The sequence below is a fragment of the Eleutherodactylus coqui genome, chromosome 5 (assembly GCF_035609145.1).
Source record: "Eleutherodactylus coqui strain aEleCoq1 chromosome 5, aEleCoq1.hap1, whole genome shotgun sequence".
Classification (NCBI taxonomy): Eukaryota; Metazoa; Chordata; class Amphibia; order Anura; family Eleutherodactylidae; genus Eleutherodactylus; species Eleutherodactylus coqui.
Window position 1 is genome coordinate 184,729,743 of NC_089841.1, and position 19,939 is coordinate 184,749,681.

The 19,939-nt window shown below is 45.2% G+C and overlaps 2 protein-coding genes across 4 annotated transcripts in view; one reads left to right on the plus strand and one right to left on the minus strand.

The window, feature by feature from the left end:
* Positions 1-19,939, plus strand: part of LOC136628203 (platelet glycoprotein VI-like) — a 90,633-nt gene that overhangs the window by 16,555 nt on the left and 54,139 nt on the right. The gene's annotated exons all lie outside the window — the stretch shown is intronic.
* Positions 16,734-19,939, minus strand: part of LOC136628202 (Fc receptor-like protein 5) — a 54,270-nt gene continuing 51,064 nt past the window's right edge. For all 3 annotated transcript variants that reach the window (XM_066603922.1, XM_066603923.1, XM_066603921.1), the window contains exon 9: positions 16,734-19,708. In XM_066603922.1, the coding sequence (XP_066460019.1) occupies positions 19,682-19,708 (27 nt within the window). In that variant the 3' untranslated portion in view covers positions 16,734-19,681. The remainder of the gene's footprint in view (positions 19,709-19,939) is intronic.

Here is a 19,939-nt window from a genome sequence, read left to right on the forward strand (position 1 = left end):
TGCGTGCATTACAGGCACTATCGGTCGTGTGATTACTGTAGCTGACTGGGTGTGGGAGGAGGAGGGAGGCAGCGCCGCAGTTCAGCACTAGCAGAGGAAAGGGTTGTTAGTTACCCAGGGAGTCAGAAGCCAATTACAGGCTGCAGACTCCCCCAGCACGTGGCCCTCCCACTTAGAGACTGCAGTTCTGAGTGGTCACATTTTTTTTGTGACTGATGGGCAACGATTAGCAGGGGGAGGGGCTAGGTCCCCTCTCTACTCCCCTCCGGAGCGATGTCTGGCAGCCAGTAAATGAAAGTGCAGCAGGACCTTTGGTTGCATAGCAACGTGAATCACATGAGCCGGATGTGGTCATGTGATAAAAGGTCCTTGACTTTCATCGCTCACGAAGTGAGTAGAGAAAGGAGAGTACTTAAATATGTATAGCTGGTCAAAGTTATACCAGCTGAACATATATAATTATATACAGGAGATCTCTAGGTTACATTAGCATAGTCCATATCACTATATACAGGGGGATATACATCTACTATATATAACTGTATATAGTGATATATAGCATGCTGTTATAACCTAGTAATCTCCTGTATATAATTATATATGTACAGCTAGTATAAGTTATACATCCTGTATACACTGATATGTACCATGCTGGTGTACTCTTGCCCAGTTTATATCAGCATGGTTGATATCACTATATACAGAATGTAGAGCTTATATTAGCTGTACATAAATAATTATATAAGGAGATACCCAGTTTTAGGTGATTTCTCGCCTGCACTAGGGGATTTCGCTTTCCTGTTCTGTTTGAGGAGCAGTAAAGGGGAATCCCCGCGGCCGAACGGATTCGTCTCTGTGCGGAACCAAACAGCTTTCCGCCCGGTATTTGGTGCCGGATCTGTGACGGAATCTCCAACCAGAAGTTCTGACGCAGATGTGAACCCGTCCTCACACCAGCATGGCCAAAATCACTGCATACAGAAGATGTACATACTTCTCCCTGTATATAGTAATATGGAGCATGCTGGTATGACCTGGAGATCTCCTGTATAGCTGGTATAATCTGGGTACATACTGTATATGATTGCACACTTTACAGACAACTAAAAAACACATCAGAAACTTGCATGCAGTTTAAAAAAAACAAACTAAAAACATGCATTGTGTGAATCTACATGTGGCTTTTTTATGTGAGTTTAATTGTGGTTTAGAAATGCAACAAAAAACACGAACACGGCCGATGTTCACATGTACCTGGCTTTTCTTCTTCTTCTCTGTACTGTGGAGGGTCTGCACGGCGCAGTCCGGACATGCGCAGAACAGTTTGTTTGTTTTTTTAAATCCCTGCTTTTCCAGCGACCTTTCACCAATGTCTATGGACGTGGGTCGGACGGCTTCCATTCAGTTCAATGAAAGCTGTCCGTGCAGAATCCGCCGTAAAATAGAGCATGCTGCGATTTTTTTTCCTCCGCGAGCGGAAAATCACAATTGATTTCCACTCGTGTTCAGGGAAAAATGCTTTTCTATTGCACGCTATGAGCAGTATTTGCTGCAGAATACGGAGACGGTTGCCGCTCCAGATTCCGCAATGCAAATCCGTCTGCTTGCAGCCGGCCTTAAGCTAATTTCACATGGGTGAGTCTGATATTGTCCTGTGAAATTCAGCCGGTTATCACACTCGCCAACGTGCGATGTCCCCACGGATGCGAGGGCTTTTTGTGTTAAGACCAGTTCGCATCACATCCAAAAGAATGGGGTTCATATTCGTGCGTGATTTGTGCATCTCGCAACGCACTCATCTCGCACAATTTCACCGCCATGTGAAAGTGGCTTAAAGGGGTTGTCCCGAGGCAGCAAGTGGGTCTATACACTTCTGTATGGCCATAATAATGCACTTTGTAATGTACATTGTGCATTAATTATGAGCCATACAGAAGTTATAAAAAGTTTTTTACTTACCTGCTCCGTTGCTAGCGTCCTCGTCTCCATGGTGCCGACTAATTTTTGGCCTCCGATGGCCAAATTAGCCGCGCTTGCGCAGTCCGGGTCTTCAGCAGTCTTCTATGGAGCCGCTCGTGCCAGAGAGCGGCTCCGTGTAGCTCCGCCCCGTCACGTGCCGATTCCAGCCAATCAGGAGGCTGGAATCGGCAGTGGACCGCACAGAAGAGCTGCGGTCCACGAAGACAGAGGATCCCGGCGGCCATCTTCAGCAGGTGAGTATGAAGACGCCGGACCGCCGGGATTCAGGTAAGCGCTGTGCGGGTGGTTTTTTTAACCCCTGCATCGGGGTTGTCTCGCGCCGAACGGGGGGGGGGGGTTAAAAAAAAAAAAACCCGTTTCGGCGCGGGACATCTCCTTTAAGGGGCTACAAACAGATTTTCAAGGAGCCCAAGAAATGAGTCATGTTTAGACAGCTTATGCCAAGGGGCTAGATCATGTATGTAAATTAGCACAGTTTAGGTATGGGTACAGGTACAGATGGAGGGGCCTAGCTGAACTTTTGCACCCAAGCCTCTGAGCCTCTAGCTACAGCCCTGAAACTACTCATATGTTTCTTTCATAGCTGCATAGAACAACATTGCATTTGACATTGCAAAGTGACATTTTGAGTCAGAGAGCAGAGGCATGACTTGACAGAGGATACAGTACAGCAAACTTCCTCCAGCTAAAGGCCACCCACTAACCTCAAACCCCCTGCTATTTTTGACTAAAGTTTGTTTGTTCCTCCTTTCGTTTCTTACAATTAAATAATGACCACAGGTTACTGAGGGACATTGGAAATGTAGGCCACAGCAGCCTCCTGTATTGAAATATTACAAATTAGCTTTAAATGTTATTTTCACTTTATTCATATAATAGTATCAGCTAATATTAAAACCTAATGTCATTATAGTCTATTAAAACCTGACATCATTATAACATAGGCTAACATCAGGGAGGCCTAGATCCATTGGTTTCCTCTTCAGAACTTAGTTTCCTAATTTTGTGCCACTTTTCTGTTAAGTACCTGCACCATTTTCCTTGAGAGGTGAGCACCATGTTGGTAATATAGTACACATTACTCTAGAATTAAACTGCCTAACTAAATTGCAGTATGCCAAATAACATTATAATCACATGTGACCAAGCCATCTGGCACCAGCTGGGTATTCAGTGGGCTCGGCTCTGAAGTTCTCTTCATATCCAACCCATACCTCTGTGATGTACATGTGTAGTGTCCCAGAGTTGGGCACTACAAAAGGGCTAATGTGGTCACTTTTATCTAAATGTGTGTATATGCCTTTAAATTGTGCATTTTATGTTGGTGAAATAATTCCTGTCAGAGAAGAAGTCAGTCTGTTGTGTGGAGTTGGGACGAGGAGTTGGAGTTTAGTAGTTGAAGAGAGAAGAAGCAAAGACCAGAGCAGGAGAGAGAGAGACAGTGGGGTGAGGACAATGAGGTGTGAGTACAAAGAGGGAAGATTGTATTCCAGAGTGGAAAAGACAAGAAAAGATAGTTTGGGAGAACAGCAAGAATAGGAAAAGAAGAATTGATAGATAAGAAAAAGAGCCAAAGAGAGAGAAATAAACTGAGCTCTATATACATATACTAAGCCAGAGAGCAAAGCTGAAAGAAAAAGTAAGGTGTACATATGTGGGTTCCTGTACTTACCTGAATCTGTTGCAAAGTACACTGTACAGAGGTTGTCCCTGTACTTGCCTGTAATCATCTAACTCAAGGAAGAATAATGCAGATTGTATGAAGTATATTTATCAAAGACCTCTCTCGGAAAATAAATTGTTTCAATGTTTTATTGTTTAACCTGACTCCTGGAGTTTCCCTTCTTACCATTTTAACACCAGCACTAAGGTACCACACCACCCTCCAGGAAAAAAGGATTATATCCCACTTTTATTTTCTATTTTTACTTATTATTTTGCCCGGAACAGGTCTCGGCCTACGGGCTGGCATCACGAACAACCATTTTTACCACCATACCCTACCCGACCATGGGTAGACCAAAACGCCAAACTAGACAAATTTTTACACTGTTGGCTGCTGCCACCATTTATGAGGAAAGCCGCAGAGCCACCGCCGCCACTCTACCACCACTAACACCTCACATCCTGGCCGGCGCACCCCACATGTACATGGCATACATTTACCTTTCATGGCAATATAAGGGAAACATTTGTGACAAATTAATAAATATTATTTATTCATAGATATTGAAGCAAACAGGAAAACATTGCATTTTTATTTGCAACTGCCACTTCTTACTGACTTTAACATATGTTTTAAACCATGTATCACTGATTGGTTTCTCAAGGTATAAATTAATGGATGTAAAAGCGGGGCTAAAATACTGTTGAAGATAGCCACAGTTTTCTCATGGCTGCTAGAGGCATTTCCTGCCGGGCGAACATAAATAAAGATACAACATCCGTAAGCAATTGACACAACAATAGAGTGTGATGAGCAAGTGGAGAACATTTTCCGTCTCCCAGTAGATGATGAGATTCGTAAAACAGCTGAAATAATGAAACAGTATGAAGACAATGTGGGAAGAAATGAAACTAAAATAGTGATAGATGCAAAGGAAAAAAATATATTCTCAACTATATCAGTATTAGAGCAGGAGACATGTATTAATGTAGAACCATCACAGAAGAAGTGGTCAATGACAACCCTGCTACTGCACCAATCTAACTGAGAAATTAGAAAAATCACTGGAATAAACTCCAAAAACCCCAATACCCATGCAAAAGTAACGAGTTTTCTGCATAACTGGATGGGCAGAAGAGTGTTATATCGGAGGGGTTGACAAATGGCAACGTATCGGTCAAGAGACAGGAGTACCAAAATATAGAATCCCGTGCTTCCAACAGAGACATAGAAATAGAGCTGGAGCATGCAGCCACTAAATGATATATATTCATCCATGCTCATAAAGATGACCAGCAGTTTGGGAACTGTACAAGAGGAAAGACATATGTCTAAGATTGCCAAATTTTTTAGGAAAAAATACAATGGAGTTTGAAGATGCTCATTTATAGTTAAGATTATTATGGTCAATATATTACCCAGAAGGCAGAATATATAAACAAGGAGAAGAGCTGAAAAAATACATAACTGTAGAAGGAAGGAGTTGACTTTGAAGCCAACAAGACTAAACCAGGTCTGATTGTAAGAGGCCATCTGCAGAAACTGGTGTCATTTCAAAACAACAAAAGATAAATGAATCACAAGGTAATACAGTACAAAACAGTAAAGAAAGAAGGCAAATAGTGAAATCCATATGCATGTTGCTTCAGGTTTCCACATCATATGTACTATTCATTTTCTGTGAGTCTAATATGTATCTCTCATTTCCTGGATTTCCCTGCAGAGAAGACAATTAGTACACAGGTGTTAGACTCCTTAAGGGCTTGTTATGACAACTTCTAAAAGTGTTTTTGATCATAAACATGAAAGTTACTGGATAGAAGTTCTATTCGTACTATCCATTTGATTTTTGGGGATGGCCAGAAATAAGCTTGGACACTCTGTCCAGTCTACGGCTATATGCAGTAGACTGCTATGCATTGTATGATCTGACACCTTTCCATCATAGCCAGAGTAAGGGTACATTCTCATATTGTGGAAATGCTATGGATGTACGGCAGCAGAAACACTGTGGAAAAGCCGCAGAACAGTTTACTATCAAAGCACATGGGATTAAATCAAATCCCATTCACATGTGTAGTACTTCAGAGTTGGATACTACAGCACTTTTATGGCCACTTTCCATAAATAGGTGTATATACCTTTAAATGGTTTATTATGTATTAAAGTTGTATGTTCCTGTAACCAAACCCTGCATGATTCAGGGAAATCACCCTAACCTCCTGCCATGCCTGTCCATAATCCCTAGCAAACTCAGGGATTGGGTAGTTAGCTAAATAGTTGTCAGGGTCCCTGTGATTGGAGGATAGTCTCATCACACAGGTTGGGTGAGAGAAAGGGTATAAGAAGTATAGGGGGAGAAGCTTAGTCAGTCTGGTCCAGCGAAGAGTCGAGGAGAGTCAAGGAACATCTAAGATCAGCCAGTGTGGTGGGAAGGTGAAACATTAAGTGTGAGTATCAAAGCCAAGTTATGCTTGTTGGACAGAGAGGCAGCGAAGGAGAGTTAGAGAAAAGGAAAAGTTTAGTCAGAAGAAACAGCAGCAAGGAGTTATTGGGAATTGCAAAGAAAAAAGCAAATAAATCTGAATAGTAAAGGCCAGAGAAGTGAAACTAGAGTGTAAATTCAGGAGGTCAAGCAGGGGAAATTCAGCCCTAAATTCTCAAATATAAGAACAGTGTTTCTCTATGTCAGTTGTCATCATCTGCTCACTTAAATGTAATTCAGGTTGTGCACCTGCTGCAAAGTAAAGAACTCTCTCTCTCTTCCCCTGCTAATTAAGTGTTAAAGTGTTTTACCATCTAAGACTGCTTTCTGGAGTCGATTCCCACTATCTACAACATCTGCACTGAGGTACCACACTACACTTTCCAGGGGAAAGGACTACTAGTCTCATTTTTGTTTAGTACTCCGCTTTTTGTAAATTATTATTTTTGTTCTGAACGGGTTCCTTCCCGTATACAACTGGCGTCATGACAAGACACCATCTCACCCTATCCGACTACACAGATGGAAACCCCTTTTAGGACCTCAGGTGACAAGACAGTTCATCTTATCATGCCACAACTCTAATCATTTGTGTATCTGCCTGAGATGTAATGTATGATGTCTTTTGCAGCAAAACAACTCCTTTCCTGCAGAAATTACCACGTGTTCTTTACATCGGATATACTCAATTAATGACCTGTTGGGAATACTTCAGAATTTGTGTGAGTAAAAAAAGCCCATGCCCAAACTCCTTCAACAGATATAAGTGAAGTGATACCCATCAGACTTCGCTGATTTATATTGGTTCTCCTTTGAGATTTTCTTAGTTATCCCCTTAGTGACTGGCCTATAGTGTTTTTATGTCCTGGCTTGCTGGGCTTTAATCCCCAGGGCCGTAAAAACACACCAGCCCTGGGGATTAAAGCTGCAGGGGCTGTGGCCGAGAGCCTGAAGCTGTCATGAGGGGCCACAAAATGCGACCCTCGGTCACACGATCACCGTTATCCAATGGGTAACAGCGATCGCATAAAAGTAAATAGAAAGTTAAAGTTTCAGCTCTCCTCATGGATCGGATCCATGAGAGGAGCTGAAACTACTCCCTTCCGTTATCCACGATGTCCCGCAGCGTTCTGGTTCTTCCAGGACCTGCTGCCATCTTCTGCACATGTGTGCCAGACGTAAAATGTTGGGTGAATGTGCAGAAGGCCTGGGAGCCCAGGAAACTTGAAATCTCCCTGCTCCCGGCTAGCATGAGTAGCTGAGAGCAGAGAGATGTCACTGGAGACCGTGGTATGCAGTCCCCGTCTCATGATTGCCATTATCCAATGGTTAATGGCGATCATGTAAAGTTAAAAAAAAGTTTCAAAAGTTTCAAAAGTTTAAGTTTCATCTCCTCTCATGGATCATATCGGTGAGGTAAGATGAAATTACGTACCTAAGGCCCCTGCATTTATCTGTGGACCTTACCCCAGCCACTGCGCACTCACCCGTCACCAAATAGGCGGACGCATGCGGAAAAGCCGAGGTTTGCCGTGGTAATTTAAAATCTCCCTGCTTCTGGCTACCCAACATAGCCAAGAGCTTGAAGATCTCACTGGGGGCCTTGGGACGTGATCCCTAGTCACATGATCGCCATTATCACATAAAAGTAAAAAAAAAGTCAAAGTTTTACCTCCCGTCAAGGATCCGATCCATGAGTGGAGGTGAAATTACTTACCTGAGGCTTTCGGTAATGTCCCCATGGATTATCTTTATCCACAGACCTTTACCCAGCTGCAACGCATGTGCCCATCGGCAAAATGGTGGACACAAGCGCAGAAGCTGGGGAGGGCCCAGGAAATTTAAAATCTCCTTACTTCTGGCTACTTAAGGTGAGCGGTCCCTGATCACATGACCATCGTTATTCAATGGATAATGGTGATCACGTAAAAGTTAAAAAGAAAAGTTGAAGTTTAATGCTCCTTTCGGTTTGGGCCCCGTTGTGCATATGGACATAAGATTGGGGCCACATTGGTATGTTTCTGAACACAGGGCAAACAGAGCTATTCATTTTGGGGGGAAAGTCTTCATTTATATGTGTGCTGTGCAAAAAGTTTTTTTTTAATTACACAATTGCCAAAAAAATGAAAATCATTATTAGATATGCAAAATATTTACAGAGTTATTCCAAGTTAAATTGACACATGCCAGATTTCCAAAATTTGGCCTGGTCACTAAGGGGTTATGGCAGCTGGAATACAGATACATGATAACATTAAATTTGACAGAAGTCTTGAATATTGGATGAAATTCATTGAAAAGTCAATTTCTTCTTATTTGTTTTTGTTCAATTGCATCAACTTCATCATTATATATTGTTTCAGTATAGCTCAAATGTTAATAGGTTTCCATATGTTTAAAAAGTGTGTTTAATAACTTATGATTCCTGTATTCCTCTTTTTTGATTATAGTTTATACACTGTATTATAACGCCACTTGATAACTCCCATATGTATAAACAATGTGTTTATGTTTCCGTCTTTGAAAGTATGCAAAATGGTTTACCAAATTCTAAACATTGGTGAACAGATATATGGGAATCTGGAGTAAGAACTAGTATTTGAAGCATACTTCCATGACACACAAAGATTTTGAAAGAATAAATAAATGTGCCACTTTTTGCAAATGTTTAGCTGTACTGACCAGGTGTCTGCTGCCTGATGCTACTGAACATGTTTCACACACAAGATTGTGTCAGAACTAAACAAAAGTCCTGAGAACCAAAAGCCTATCATACGCTGATTAGCCATAACCACTGGCATAACTATAGGGAATGCAGGGGATGTGGTTGCACTCGGGCCCAGGATTCTTAGGGGGCTCATAAGGCCTCTCTTCTCTATATAGGGAGCCCAGTACTATGAATAAAGCATTATAGTTTGGGGCCCTGTTACAGGTTTTGCAATGGGGCCCAGGAGCTTCAAGTCACCCTTCTGGCATAACCATATACCCACCTAACATTGTGTAGTTCTAAACCATCATAGTACGAACTTCACAAGATGTCCTCTGTTGTTATCTGGCAGCAAAATATTAATATTTTATCTTTTAAAATCTTTAGGTTTTTCCCAGCACATCCCACAGATGCTAGATCTGAGAGAGATCTGGAAAAGTTGAAGGCCAAGTCAACACATTGAACTGTTCGTCATTTTCCTCCAACTATTCCTAAACAATTTTTTTTGCAGTACATGATATCGGGAGTCAAGATTTTCTGGTAGAACATTGCCAGCCATTTCATTCTTCCCATAGTCCATTCTTGTGTTGTAATGAACTTAACCTACGCAACCAATCAAAGAGCGGGGTGTTCTATTCGACTCACCAGCCTTCTGACAGTAGTGCCTATTCTGACTCCATGACTAGGCTGCAAGAGTAGATGAGGTAAACTGAATGGAAGACCTAGTGACATCAGATCTGATTACAGGAAGTAGGACACCTGGGGAGGGACAATGTAAGGGTTAGAAAAAGAGCGAGCACCAAAATGCTCGGGTGCTCGTTGCTCGAGTTGAACTTTCCGCGATGCTCGAGAGTTCGTTTCGAGTAATGAACCCCATTGAAGTCAATGGGCGACTCAAGCATTTTTGTGTATGATCCATGCTCCGCTAAGGTTTTCATTTGTGAAAATCTGGAAAACCTACGAAAGTGATGGAAACGACACAGAAACGGATAGGGCAGGCGAGGGGCAACATGCAGGGCTGCATCTCAGGTTCCCAGGTATCACTATTAGGCCACAATAGCGGCAAGAGTGCCCCCCTAACAATTTTTACTTCGGACAAACCCTCATTAGCAAGGCACACCTTAGCTAAGCACCACACTACCTCCAACCAAGCACAATCACTGCCTGCGGGACACACCACTGCCTCTTCTCCTGGGTTACATGCTGCCCAACCCCCCCCCCGCACGACCCTGCGTCCGCAGCGCACACAAAAGTGTCCCTGTGCAGCCTTCAGCTGCCCTCATGCCACACGCTGGCTTCATAGCCACACCACCCTCATGTCAATTTATAAGTGCGTCTGCCATGAGGGAGAACCGGAGGCACACACTGCAGAGGGTTTGCAGGGCGAGGTAGAGACCCTCTTTAAAGGGGGGGGGGGGATAGCCCACAATGCTGTAGAGAATCGATGAGAAATTGATGTTCGATCTTCATTCCAATCCTGTGCCACCTCCATCAGGAGCTGCAAATGTGGTGATAAAGGGGACTCAGCTGCCAGCCCAGCACTTCTACACATCTCCACAATGCAGCAATACTCTGTGTGAGAAGTATGTGAGCAGGCCCAGGGTCAGTCTCTGTCCCAGCAAACACCTTGGGTGGCCCAAGGTGCTGCGAGTGACATAGCAATGGGGAATCCATGTGTCCATACACTACTCATTCTGTTTGGGTGTCGGATACCTCATCGACAACGCAAAGGGTAAATCATCTGCACTCTGCACCCTACCCAAGTCTGTCAGTGTTTTGGGGACAGACAGGTAAAACACCTCTATGGGAGTTCTGTGTGCACCCACAGCATGGGTGGCTCCCAGGAACCCACAGACGGTACATAAAGAAATCCCATTACAGTGCCCCGGATAGCTGAGGTTACGTGAGAGAAAATACATGTTGGCTTCGGTTCACACTCCATGCCCTAGTCAGTCTGGTTTTTTTTTTTTAAAGTGCCAGGCAGGTACAACTCTGCTATGGCAAGTCTGTGTGCACCCACAGCATGGGTGGCTCCCAGGAACCCACAGACGGTACATAAAGAAATCCCATTGCAGTGCCCCGGATAGCTGTGGTAACGTGAGAGAAAATACATGTTGGCCTCAGCCCACAATCCATGCCCTAGTCAGTCTGGGTTTTTTGGGGGGCCAGATAGGTAGAACACCGCGATGGGAAGACTTAGTGCACCCATAGTATACACAGACCCCTGTAATATTCCTATAGCAAAGGTATAAGCTGACCCCAGTAACAGTTATGTTGCAGAAGTCTAAGGAGACCCCAATAACATTTCTGTAGTAACAGTATAGGCAGACCCCTGTAACATTTCTGTAGCAGAAGTATAGGCAGACCCCTGTAACATTTATGTACCAGAAGTATAGGCAGACCCCAGTAACATTTTAGTAGCAGAAGTATACGCAGACCCCTGTAACATTTCTGTAGTAACACTATAGACAGATTCCAGTAACATTTCTGTAGCAGAAGTATAGGCAGACCCCTGTACATTTACGTGGCAGCAGTATAGGCAGACCCCAGTAACATCCTTGTGGCAGAAGTATAGGCAAACCCCTGTAAAAATTAACGTGGCAGCAGTATAGGCAGACCCCAGTAACATCCTTGTGGCAGCAGTATAGGAAGATCCCTGTAATATTTACGTGGCAGAAGTATAGGCAGACCCCTCTAACATTTAAGTGGCAGCAGTACAGGCAGACCCTAGTAATATCCTTGTAACAGCAGTAAAGGCAGACCCCTGTAACATTCAAGTGGCAGCAGTATAGGCGGTTGCAGCAAAAAGAATCTTTAGGTTCCGCTGCTCTCTGCCGGTGGAGGAGGAGGAGCAGGAGGAGGAGGATGAATAGAATACACAGATTGATGAAGCTAAAAGGTCCCCGTTTTTGATGGTGATAGAGAACGATGCTTCCATCCGCGGGTGCAGCCTACGTATTGTTTAGGCATTGCTGCTGTCCGCTGGTGGAGAAGAGAAGTCTGGGGAAATCCAAGCTTTGTTCATCTTTATGCGTGCAAGCATGTCGGCACTGGCAGTTGACAGACGGGTACGCTTGTCCGTGATGATTCCCCCAGCTGCACTAAACACCCTCTCTGACAAGACGCTAGCGGCAGGGCAAGCCAGCACCTCCAGGGCATATAGCGCAAGTTCGTGCCCTGTGTCCAGCTTTGACACCTAATAGTTGTATGGAGCAGAGGCATCACGGAGGATGGTGGTCCAATCGGCTACGTACTCCTTCACCATCTTTTTACAGTGCTCCCTCAGACTCAGCCTTGACTGGGGAGTGGTGACGCAGTCTTACTGGGGAGCCATAAAGCTGGCAAAGGCCTTGGAGAGTGTTCCCCTGCCTCCGCTGAACATGCTGCCCGATCTCCGCGCCTCCCCTGCTACTTGGCCCTCAGAACTGCGCCTTCTGCCGCTAGCGCTGTCAGATGGGAAGTTTACCATTAGTTTGTCCCCCAGGGCCCTGTGGTATTGCATCCCTCTCGAACCCCTTTCCTCTTCGGGAATGAGAGTGGAAAGGTTCTCCTTATACCGTGGGTCGAGAAGGGTGTACACCCAGTAATCCGTAGTGGCCAGAATGCGTCTAACGCGAAGGTCACAAGAAAGGCATCCTAACATGAAGTCAGCCATGTGTGGCAGGGTACCAGTATGCAACACATCACTGTCCTCACTAGGAAGATCACTTTCAGGAACTTCCTCCTCCTCCTCGTCCACAGGCCATACACGCTGAACAGATGGTAGGCAAGCAGCATGGGTACCCTCTGCAGTAGGCCCAGCTGTCTCTTTCCCCTCCTCCTCCTGCTCCTCCTCCTCCTCCAAAACGCGCTGAGATTTAGACATGAGGGTGCTCTGACTATCAAGCGGCATACTCTCTTCCCCCATCTCCTGTTCCGACCGCAAAGCGTCAGCCTTTATGTTTTGCAGTGAACTTCTCAGCAGGCATAGCAGAGGAATGGTGACACTAATGATTGCAGCATCGCCGCTCACCATCTGTGTAGACTCCTCAAAGTTTCCGAGGACCTGGCAGATGTCTGCCATCCAGTCCCACTCCTCAGTAAAGAATTGGGGAGGCTGACTCCCACTACTCTGCACATGTTGGACTTGGTATTCCACTATAGCTCTACGCTGCTCATACAGCCTGGCCAACATGTGGAGCGTAGAATTCTACCGTGTGGGCACGTTGCACAGCAGCCGGTGCTTTGGCAGATTAAATGGATGTTGCAGGGTGCCAGCGTCCATGGTGGACTTGCGTAAATGTGCGCAGACGCGGCGCACCTTGTTGAGCAGGTCAGATAAGTGCGGGTAGTTTTTCAGAAACCGCTGAACCACCAGATTGAAGACGTGGGCCAGGCATGGCACGTGTGTGAGGCTGCAGAGCCGCCACCAGGTTACGGCCGTTGTCACACATGACCATGCCCGGTTGGAGGCTCAGCGGCGAAAGCCAGAAGTCGGTCTGCTCTCTTAGACCCTGCAACAACTCGGCGGCCGTGTGCCTCTTGTCACCTAGGCTGAGTAGTTTCAGCACGGCCTGCTGACGCTTGCCAACCGCTGTGCTGCCGCGCTGCACCACACCGACTGCTGGCGACATGCTGCTCACATTTCTTAATTGAGAGGTAGAGGTTGCGTAGGAGGAGGAGGAGGGGGGTTTTAGAGGAGGTGGCATAGACCGCCGCAAATACCAGAACTGAGGAAGGACCCGCTATTCTGGGTGTAGGTAGGATGTGTGCGGTCCCAGGCTCTGACTCGGTCCCAGCCTCCACCAAATTCACCCAGTGTGCCGTCAGGGAGATATAGTGGCCCTGCCCGCCAGTACTTGTCCACGTGTCCGTGGTTAAGTGGACCTTCCCAGTAACCGCGTTGGTGAGAGCACGATTGATGTTGCAGGAGACGTGCTGGTGTAGGGCTGGGATGGCCACCGAGAAAAATAGTGGCGACTGGGGACCGAGTAGCATGGAACCGCCGCCATCATGTTTTTGAAAGCCTCTGTTTCCACAAGCCTGTACGGCAGCGTGTCCAGGCTGATCAATTTGACAATGTGCATGTTTAAAGCTTGAGCATGCGGGTGCGTGGCGGCGTATTTGCGCTTTCGCTTCAATGCTTGCGCTAGCAACAGCTGGACGCTGCGCTGAGAGATATTGCTGGATGGGGTCGAGGACAGCGGAGGTGAGGGTGTGGGTCCACGCCGGGAGGCGCTTATGCCTGTTCCCTGAGAGGGGGGTTGGATCTGACTGGCAGGTTGGGGCACAGGGGGAGAGGCAGTGGTGCGACCCGGAGGCGGTGAACAGCCTTCGTCCCACCTTGTGGGGTGCTCGGCCATCATATGCCTGCACATGCTGGTGGTGGTGAGGCTGGTAGTGGTGGCTCCCCGGCTGATCTTGGCGCGACACAGCTTGCACACCACTGTTCGTCGGTCGTCCGTGTTCTCACTGAAAAACATCCACACCTTTGAACACCTAGGCCTCTGCACGGTGGCTTGGCGCGAGGGGGTGCTTTGGGAAACACTTGGGGGATTCTTCACTCTGGCCCTGCCTCTACCCCTGGCCACCCCACTGCCTCTTCCAACCTGTCCTGCTGCTGCACTTACCTCCCCGTCTGAAGACCTGTCCTCAGTTGGCTTAGCAAACCAGGTGGGGTCAGTCACCTTATCATCCAGCGGCTCTTCCTCCGAATCCTCTGTGCGCTCCTCCCTCGGACTTACTGCCCTTATTATTACCTCACTGATAGACAACTGTGTCTCATCATCATCGTCCTCCTCACCCACTGAAAGCTATTGAGACAGTTGCCGGAAGTCCCCAGCTTCATCACCCGGACCCCGGGAACTTTCCAAAGGTTGGGCATCGGTCACGACAAACTCCTCAGGTGAGAGAAGAACCATTTTTTCCCAATCAAGGCAGGGCCCGAGAACAGTTCCTGGGAGTGTGTCTGCTCATCAGAATGTGTCATTTTCATGGAGTGAGGAGGCTGGGATTAAGGAGGAGCAGCAGCGAGAGGATTCAGAGTTGCAGCAGTGGACGACGTAGAAGACTGGGTGGTCGATAGATTGCTGGATGCATTTTCTGCCATCCACGACAGGACCTGCTCACACTGCTCTGTTTGTAATGAAGGTCTACCATGGGGACCTAAAAATTGTGATATGAAGGTGGGGACCCCAGAAACTTGCCTCTCTCCTAATCCCGCAGCAGCTGGCTGCGATTCACCTGGACCAGGAACTCGGCCTGTGCCCACACCCTCACTTGGACCTCCGCGTCCTCGCCCACGCCCACGTCTATGTCCTCTAGCCCACACAGAGCGGTGTAAATAATTATGGAATTATTGGCGTACAGTTGGAGGCTGACAGCGGTATTGTAATGCTAACTCCAGGCAGAAACAAAGAATACAGAAGGCTGCAAACAGGCCTAGCCGTGCAATAGTGATTCACTACAATTCCCACCAGAGGCACAGTAAATTTCAGACGGTCAGTGGTAGCCCAACCAAGGAGCTTTTATTGTAATTTTTTTGAAAAAGAATACAGGCTATATAGCGTGTATATGACTTTCCCTCTATCAGTGGCTGTCGCAGCACGCTGTGCGTGAAGTTGACTGCAGACACAGAGCGGTGTAAATAGTTATGGAATTATTTGCGTACAGTTGGAGGCTGACAGCGGTTATGTAACGCAAACTGCAGCCAGAAAAAAATTATATGGAAGGCTGCAAACAGGCCTAGCTGCATAATAATGAAGCACTACAACTCCCAGCAGCCATGCAGTAAAATGCACACGGTCACAGGTAGCCCTAAGAAGGACCATTCTACACTACCACTGTCCCTGTCTTACCAGCACTGTTCCTATACTCTGTATAATTGACTGCAGACTGAGAACACTATAGCTGTAATAGCCTGCACAGCCCGAGATGAAAAAATTTTTTTTTTGTGCAAAACTGCTCCCAGCAGCCACAACAGTAATGCACATGGTCAGATGTGGCCCTAAGAAGGACCGTTGGGGTTCTTGTAGACAGGATCCTACACTAACACTCTCCCTATAGCAGCAGTAGCACTTTCCCTGATCTCTCCCAGTGTGTGTCTGAGGCGAGCCGCGGGCGGGACCGCTTTAAATACTGGGCGGTCACTTGATCTCACCAGCCACTCACTGCAGAGGGGTGGGATAGGGCTGGAACGTCACAGGAGGAAGTTTTAATGCCTTCCCTGTGTTTCTATTGGCTAGAAAATGGCGCTAAACATGCAGGGAAGGAAATGGAATTGACTCAAGTACCACGTGGTGCTCATCTCGAGTAATGAGCATCTCGAACACCCTAATGCTCGAACGAGCATCAAGCTCGGACGAGTGTGCTCGCTCATCTCTAGTAAGGGTGTATTTACACAGGAGTTTTTTATAGGAGATTTCTGTGCATTGCGAGATGTTAATTTCACCTGTAAAATCATGTGATGTTATTACTACAGACGTTAACAAATGAATGGAACCACCATGTAGGATCAGCCCTGAATTGTCTGTGTTTAGCAGGTGAGTTGCCTTTATTTTTTATTTTTTTTTATGCTATACCTTGCATTGCAGTTAGTTTACTTTTTAAAGGGAACCTATCACTCTGAAAATGCAGTCTGATCTGCAGGCATCATGTTATAGAGCAGGAGGAGCTGAGCAGATTGATATATAGTTTTATGGGAAAAGATCTAATATAACATTTATTCACTTAAACCTCTGCTCATTCTGAGCTGAGCAGTCCAATGGGCGGTCCTATCAGTGACTGACAGCTGCCCCTGTATGTGCAGTCATACACAGATAGCTGTCAATCGCTGATTGGATCGCCCATTGGACTGTTCAGTGATTGTCATCTCAGTGTAACGTATTGTGCTGCATGCATGTGAGACTAATAACAGGCATAGTGACACATTTTATTGTGAAAAAGATCCAAGTGCTAATGACATCAATGATGTTGGGTGTCCATTAAGGAAAGGACACAGCTCCGAAAGGGTCAGTATGAAGATTGTATAATCAGTGTCAGGCATGATGAAGAAAGGCTTGTAAATCACGTGCCATCAATCGGAAGAGAATATACGCCAGTGAAAAACAACAGGTAATGAGTACGCATATGATATACAATGACTAATTGTTTACTGTCACTTTAAGAGAAATTATGCTAAGTGTTATTATGCAACATTTAAAGTACCAGTACCCTCCTATGGGGAGATATCAAACCACCTCTCATGTTTTTGTAAAGTTAGTTTATTTTTATTTTTTTAAAAGTGCCGCCTCTGGGCTTAGTCACACGGGCGCATCGGTACTAAAAGACGAATCTCAGCACCGCGGGAAGAAAGAACATGTGACCGGCTCCATTGCCGGACATGTGTTCTTTTTTCCGGCGCTGCGGAGAGTCATCCGTCCTGAAGTGCGGCTGTCTTCTTCGTGCAGTTACACGGGTGCTGATGTGCCCATGTGACTAAGCCGCCTGCCTGTCACACCGTAGACACCAACCAGCACTTGCTTCATAATCATCATTCCTGATGAATAAAGTGATTTGCACTTTTTCTAGTTATCACATTGGCTATCATATTAGCACAAGTTGTCTCAAAGTGCAGAGATCAATGAAAATGTAAGACCCACATCATAACGGCATGTTTAAAGCACAAAATCAAAATGAAATAGAAAAATGTAAGTGCTTATTAAACCCATTCACTTTAGTTGCCCTACAATCTGTATGAGCTATGTCTACTGATATTTATGTGATAATAACCTTTGATCAAGAAGAAATAATTTAGGCCTCATGTCCACAGGTGGATTTTTACTGTGGAATCCGTAGCAGGCGTTCCACTCCAGATTACACAGCAATCACCCTACATAGCATGCTCTGGAAAAATGATTTTTCATGTACATGAGTGGAAATTAATTGTGGTTTCCACTCGCGGATGAAAAATCGCAGCATGCTCCATGTTATTGCGGTTCTCGCAGGGACGGCTTCCCTTGAAGTCAATAGAAGCCACCTGATCCACAGCCCGACTGCAGTTGACACTGTGCATGGGCTGCGGTTTCCGTGGCAAGAGCAGGAAATGTAAAAAAATATATGTACTGCACATGTGCGCCGGTGTGTCGGCCGGCATTTCCGCACATATCCGCAGTACAGAACGACTCAGGCAGGTACACAGGGTTGCTGGCCACGGGCACGGGCAGATTCCATGCGGTATTCCCCATGTGGAATCCGTGTATGCCGTTGGACATGAGGCCTTACAGTAGATTACAAGTGGAGGATGATATTCTGCAGTGTTGGTCAGTATTACATGAATACTGTTTATTGACTCCGTTTTATACAACATAAGTAAATGTGTTTATTTGTATCAAAAACTGAAGATTTTGTTCTATATACACAACATAAAAAAACCTAAAAGGTTATTCAGAATATAATTAAAAAAAAGGAACAAACAATAAACAGTTATCCTTCAACAGCAGTAATTCTGAATTGGCACTTTATCATTGTGTCAGAACTTTCCGAGAAGACTATATGAAGAATGAGACAATATATAATAAATTCTAAGTAACTGTTGACCAAGTTCAGTACCACTGTAGAAATCTATTGAAATGGAGACCAATAGGTCTCCATTTTAGCAGGTATCCATTAATTTCCAGCATTTTGTGCTGTTAAGACTAACGTGGTTCACCAGGTTATTGTTTTTGGCATAAAAAAGGAAACTTGGAGGTCTCCATTTCGGCAAGTTTTCGTTGGTTTCTGGCATTTTGCGGCAGAAACAATAACATGGTCCACATTATTTCCAGCATAATATGCCAGAAATGATGGTAACCAACTGAAACAGAAATCTATTGGTCTCTCTTTCAGCAGATATCTACAATGGTAAAGATAGCTTCCATTCAGGGGTTTGTCCCAATCCCATTTTTGAGATTGTAGATATAAATTATGATGGAACCTCTGAACATGAGGTGAAACGTGTAATAAAAAGGGCCTCACATTTACAATTATGTTAGCTTGTCCTATCACTTTTCACTCTATGAGAATGGAGGACCAATGTAAAAAATGGCTGCAATTCACAGAATGGTAGAGTTGGAAGGGACCTCCAGGTGAATCAGGTCCAATCCCCTGCTCAGTTCAGGAATCACTAAATCATCCCATATAGATGTCTGTCCAGCCTCTGTTTGAAGCCTTCAATTGAAGAAGAACTCACCACTCCCCGTGGCAACCTGTTCCACTCATTGACCACCCTCACTGTCTAATATCTAATCTGTCTCTACTCCCTTTCAGTTTCATCCCATTGTTTCTAGTCTTTCCTTGTGCAGATGAGAATAGGGCTGATCCCTCTGCACTGTGACAGCCCTTCAGATATTTGTAGACAGCTATTAAGTCTCCTCTCAGCCTTCTTTTTTGCAAGCTAAACATTCCCAGATCCTTTAACCGTTCCTCATAGGACATGATTTGTGGACCATTCACCATTCCTAAATGGTTAATGAAATATTTTTATAAAGCCCCTTGAATTAAAGCTGAGAGTCTACACACCAATCACATATTGATGGCTTTGTTTAGTTAGGCTTAGTGTTGCAAAAAGATTGACTGGCTTTAGATACAGGTGATTATGTCAGTTTGTTTGTGCAAAGTTTCTTAAACATCCAGTAGTGACTTCAATGCTTTGCTTCTTATCAGAGGTAGAGAGGTTTCACATAAGCTCAAGTCCAAGGTCTCGCTTGCCAACATTGAGTCAGGAACCCACAGGCACAACTGTTGTGTGGCAGCATACAAAGCTGGGTTCTGAACCGTGTTGTGTGATGAGATTTTGTCAGCATTTGCTTTTCAAACCTCAAACCATTTTCAGACTTCTTCTAGAAGGTTATAATGACGTGACTTTGCATCCACCCTATCAGAAGAGAAAATGAATACTGAGTCTAAAATATAGTCTATAGAGATGAGATGTAAGATATTTCTGCAGAATATAAAAAAGTTGTTATGCAATTCAGTGTTGTAGTTCAACTCTTGCTTAAAAGGGTTTTCTAGGACATAAAAAAGTTTTAAAGACATAAAATGAAGAATAATTGAATACTCACCAAGGCCGGCAGCTCCCCATCCAGCGCTGCAGCTCTGGTGCCCG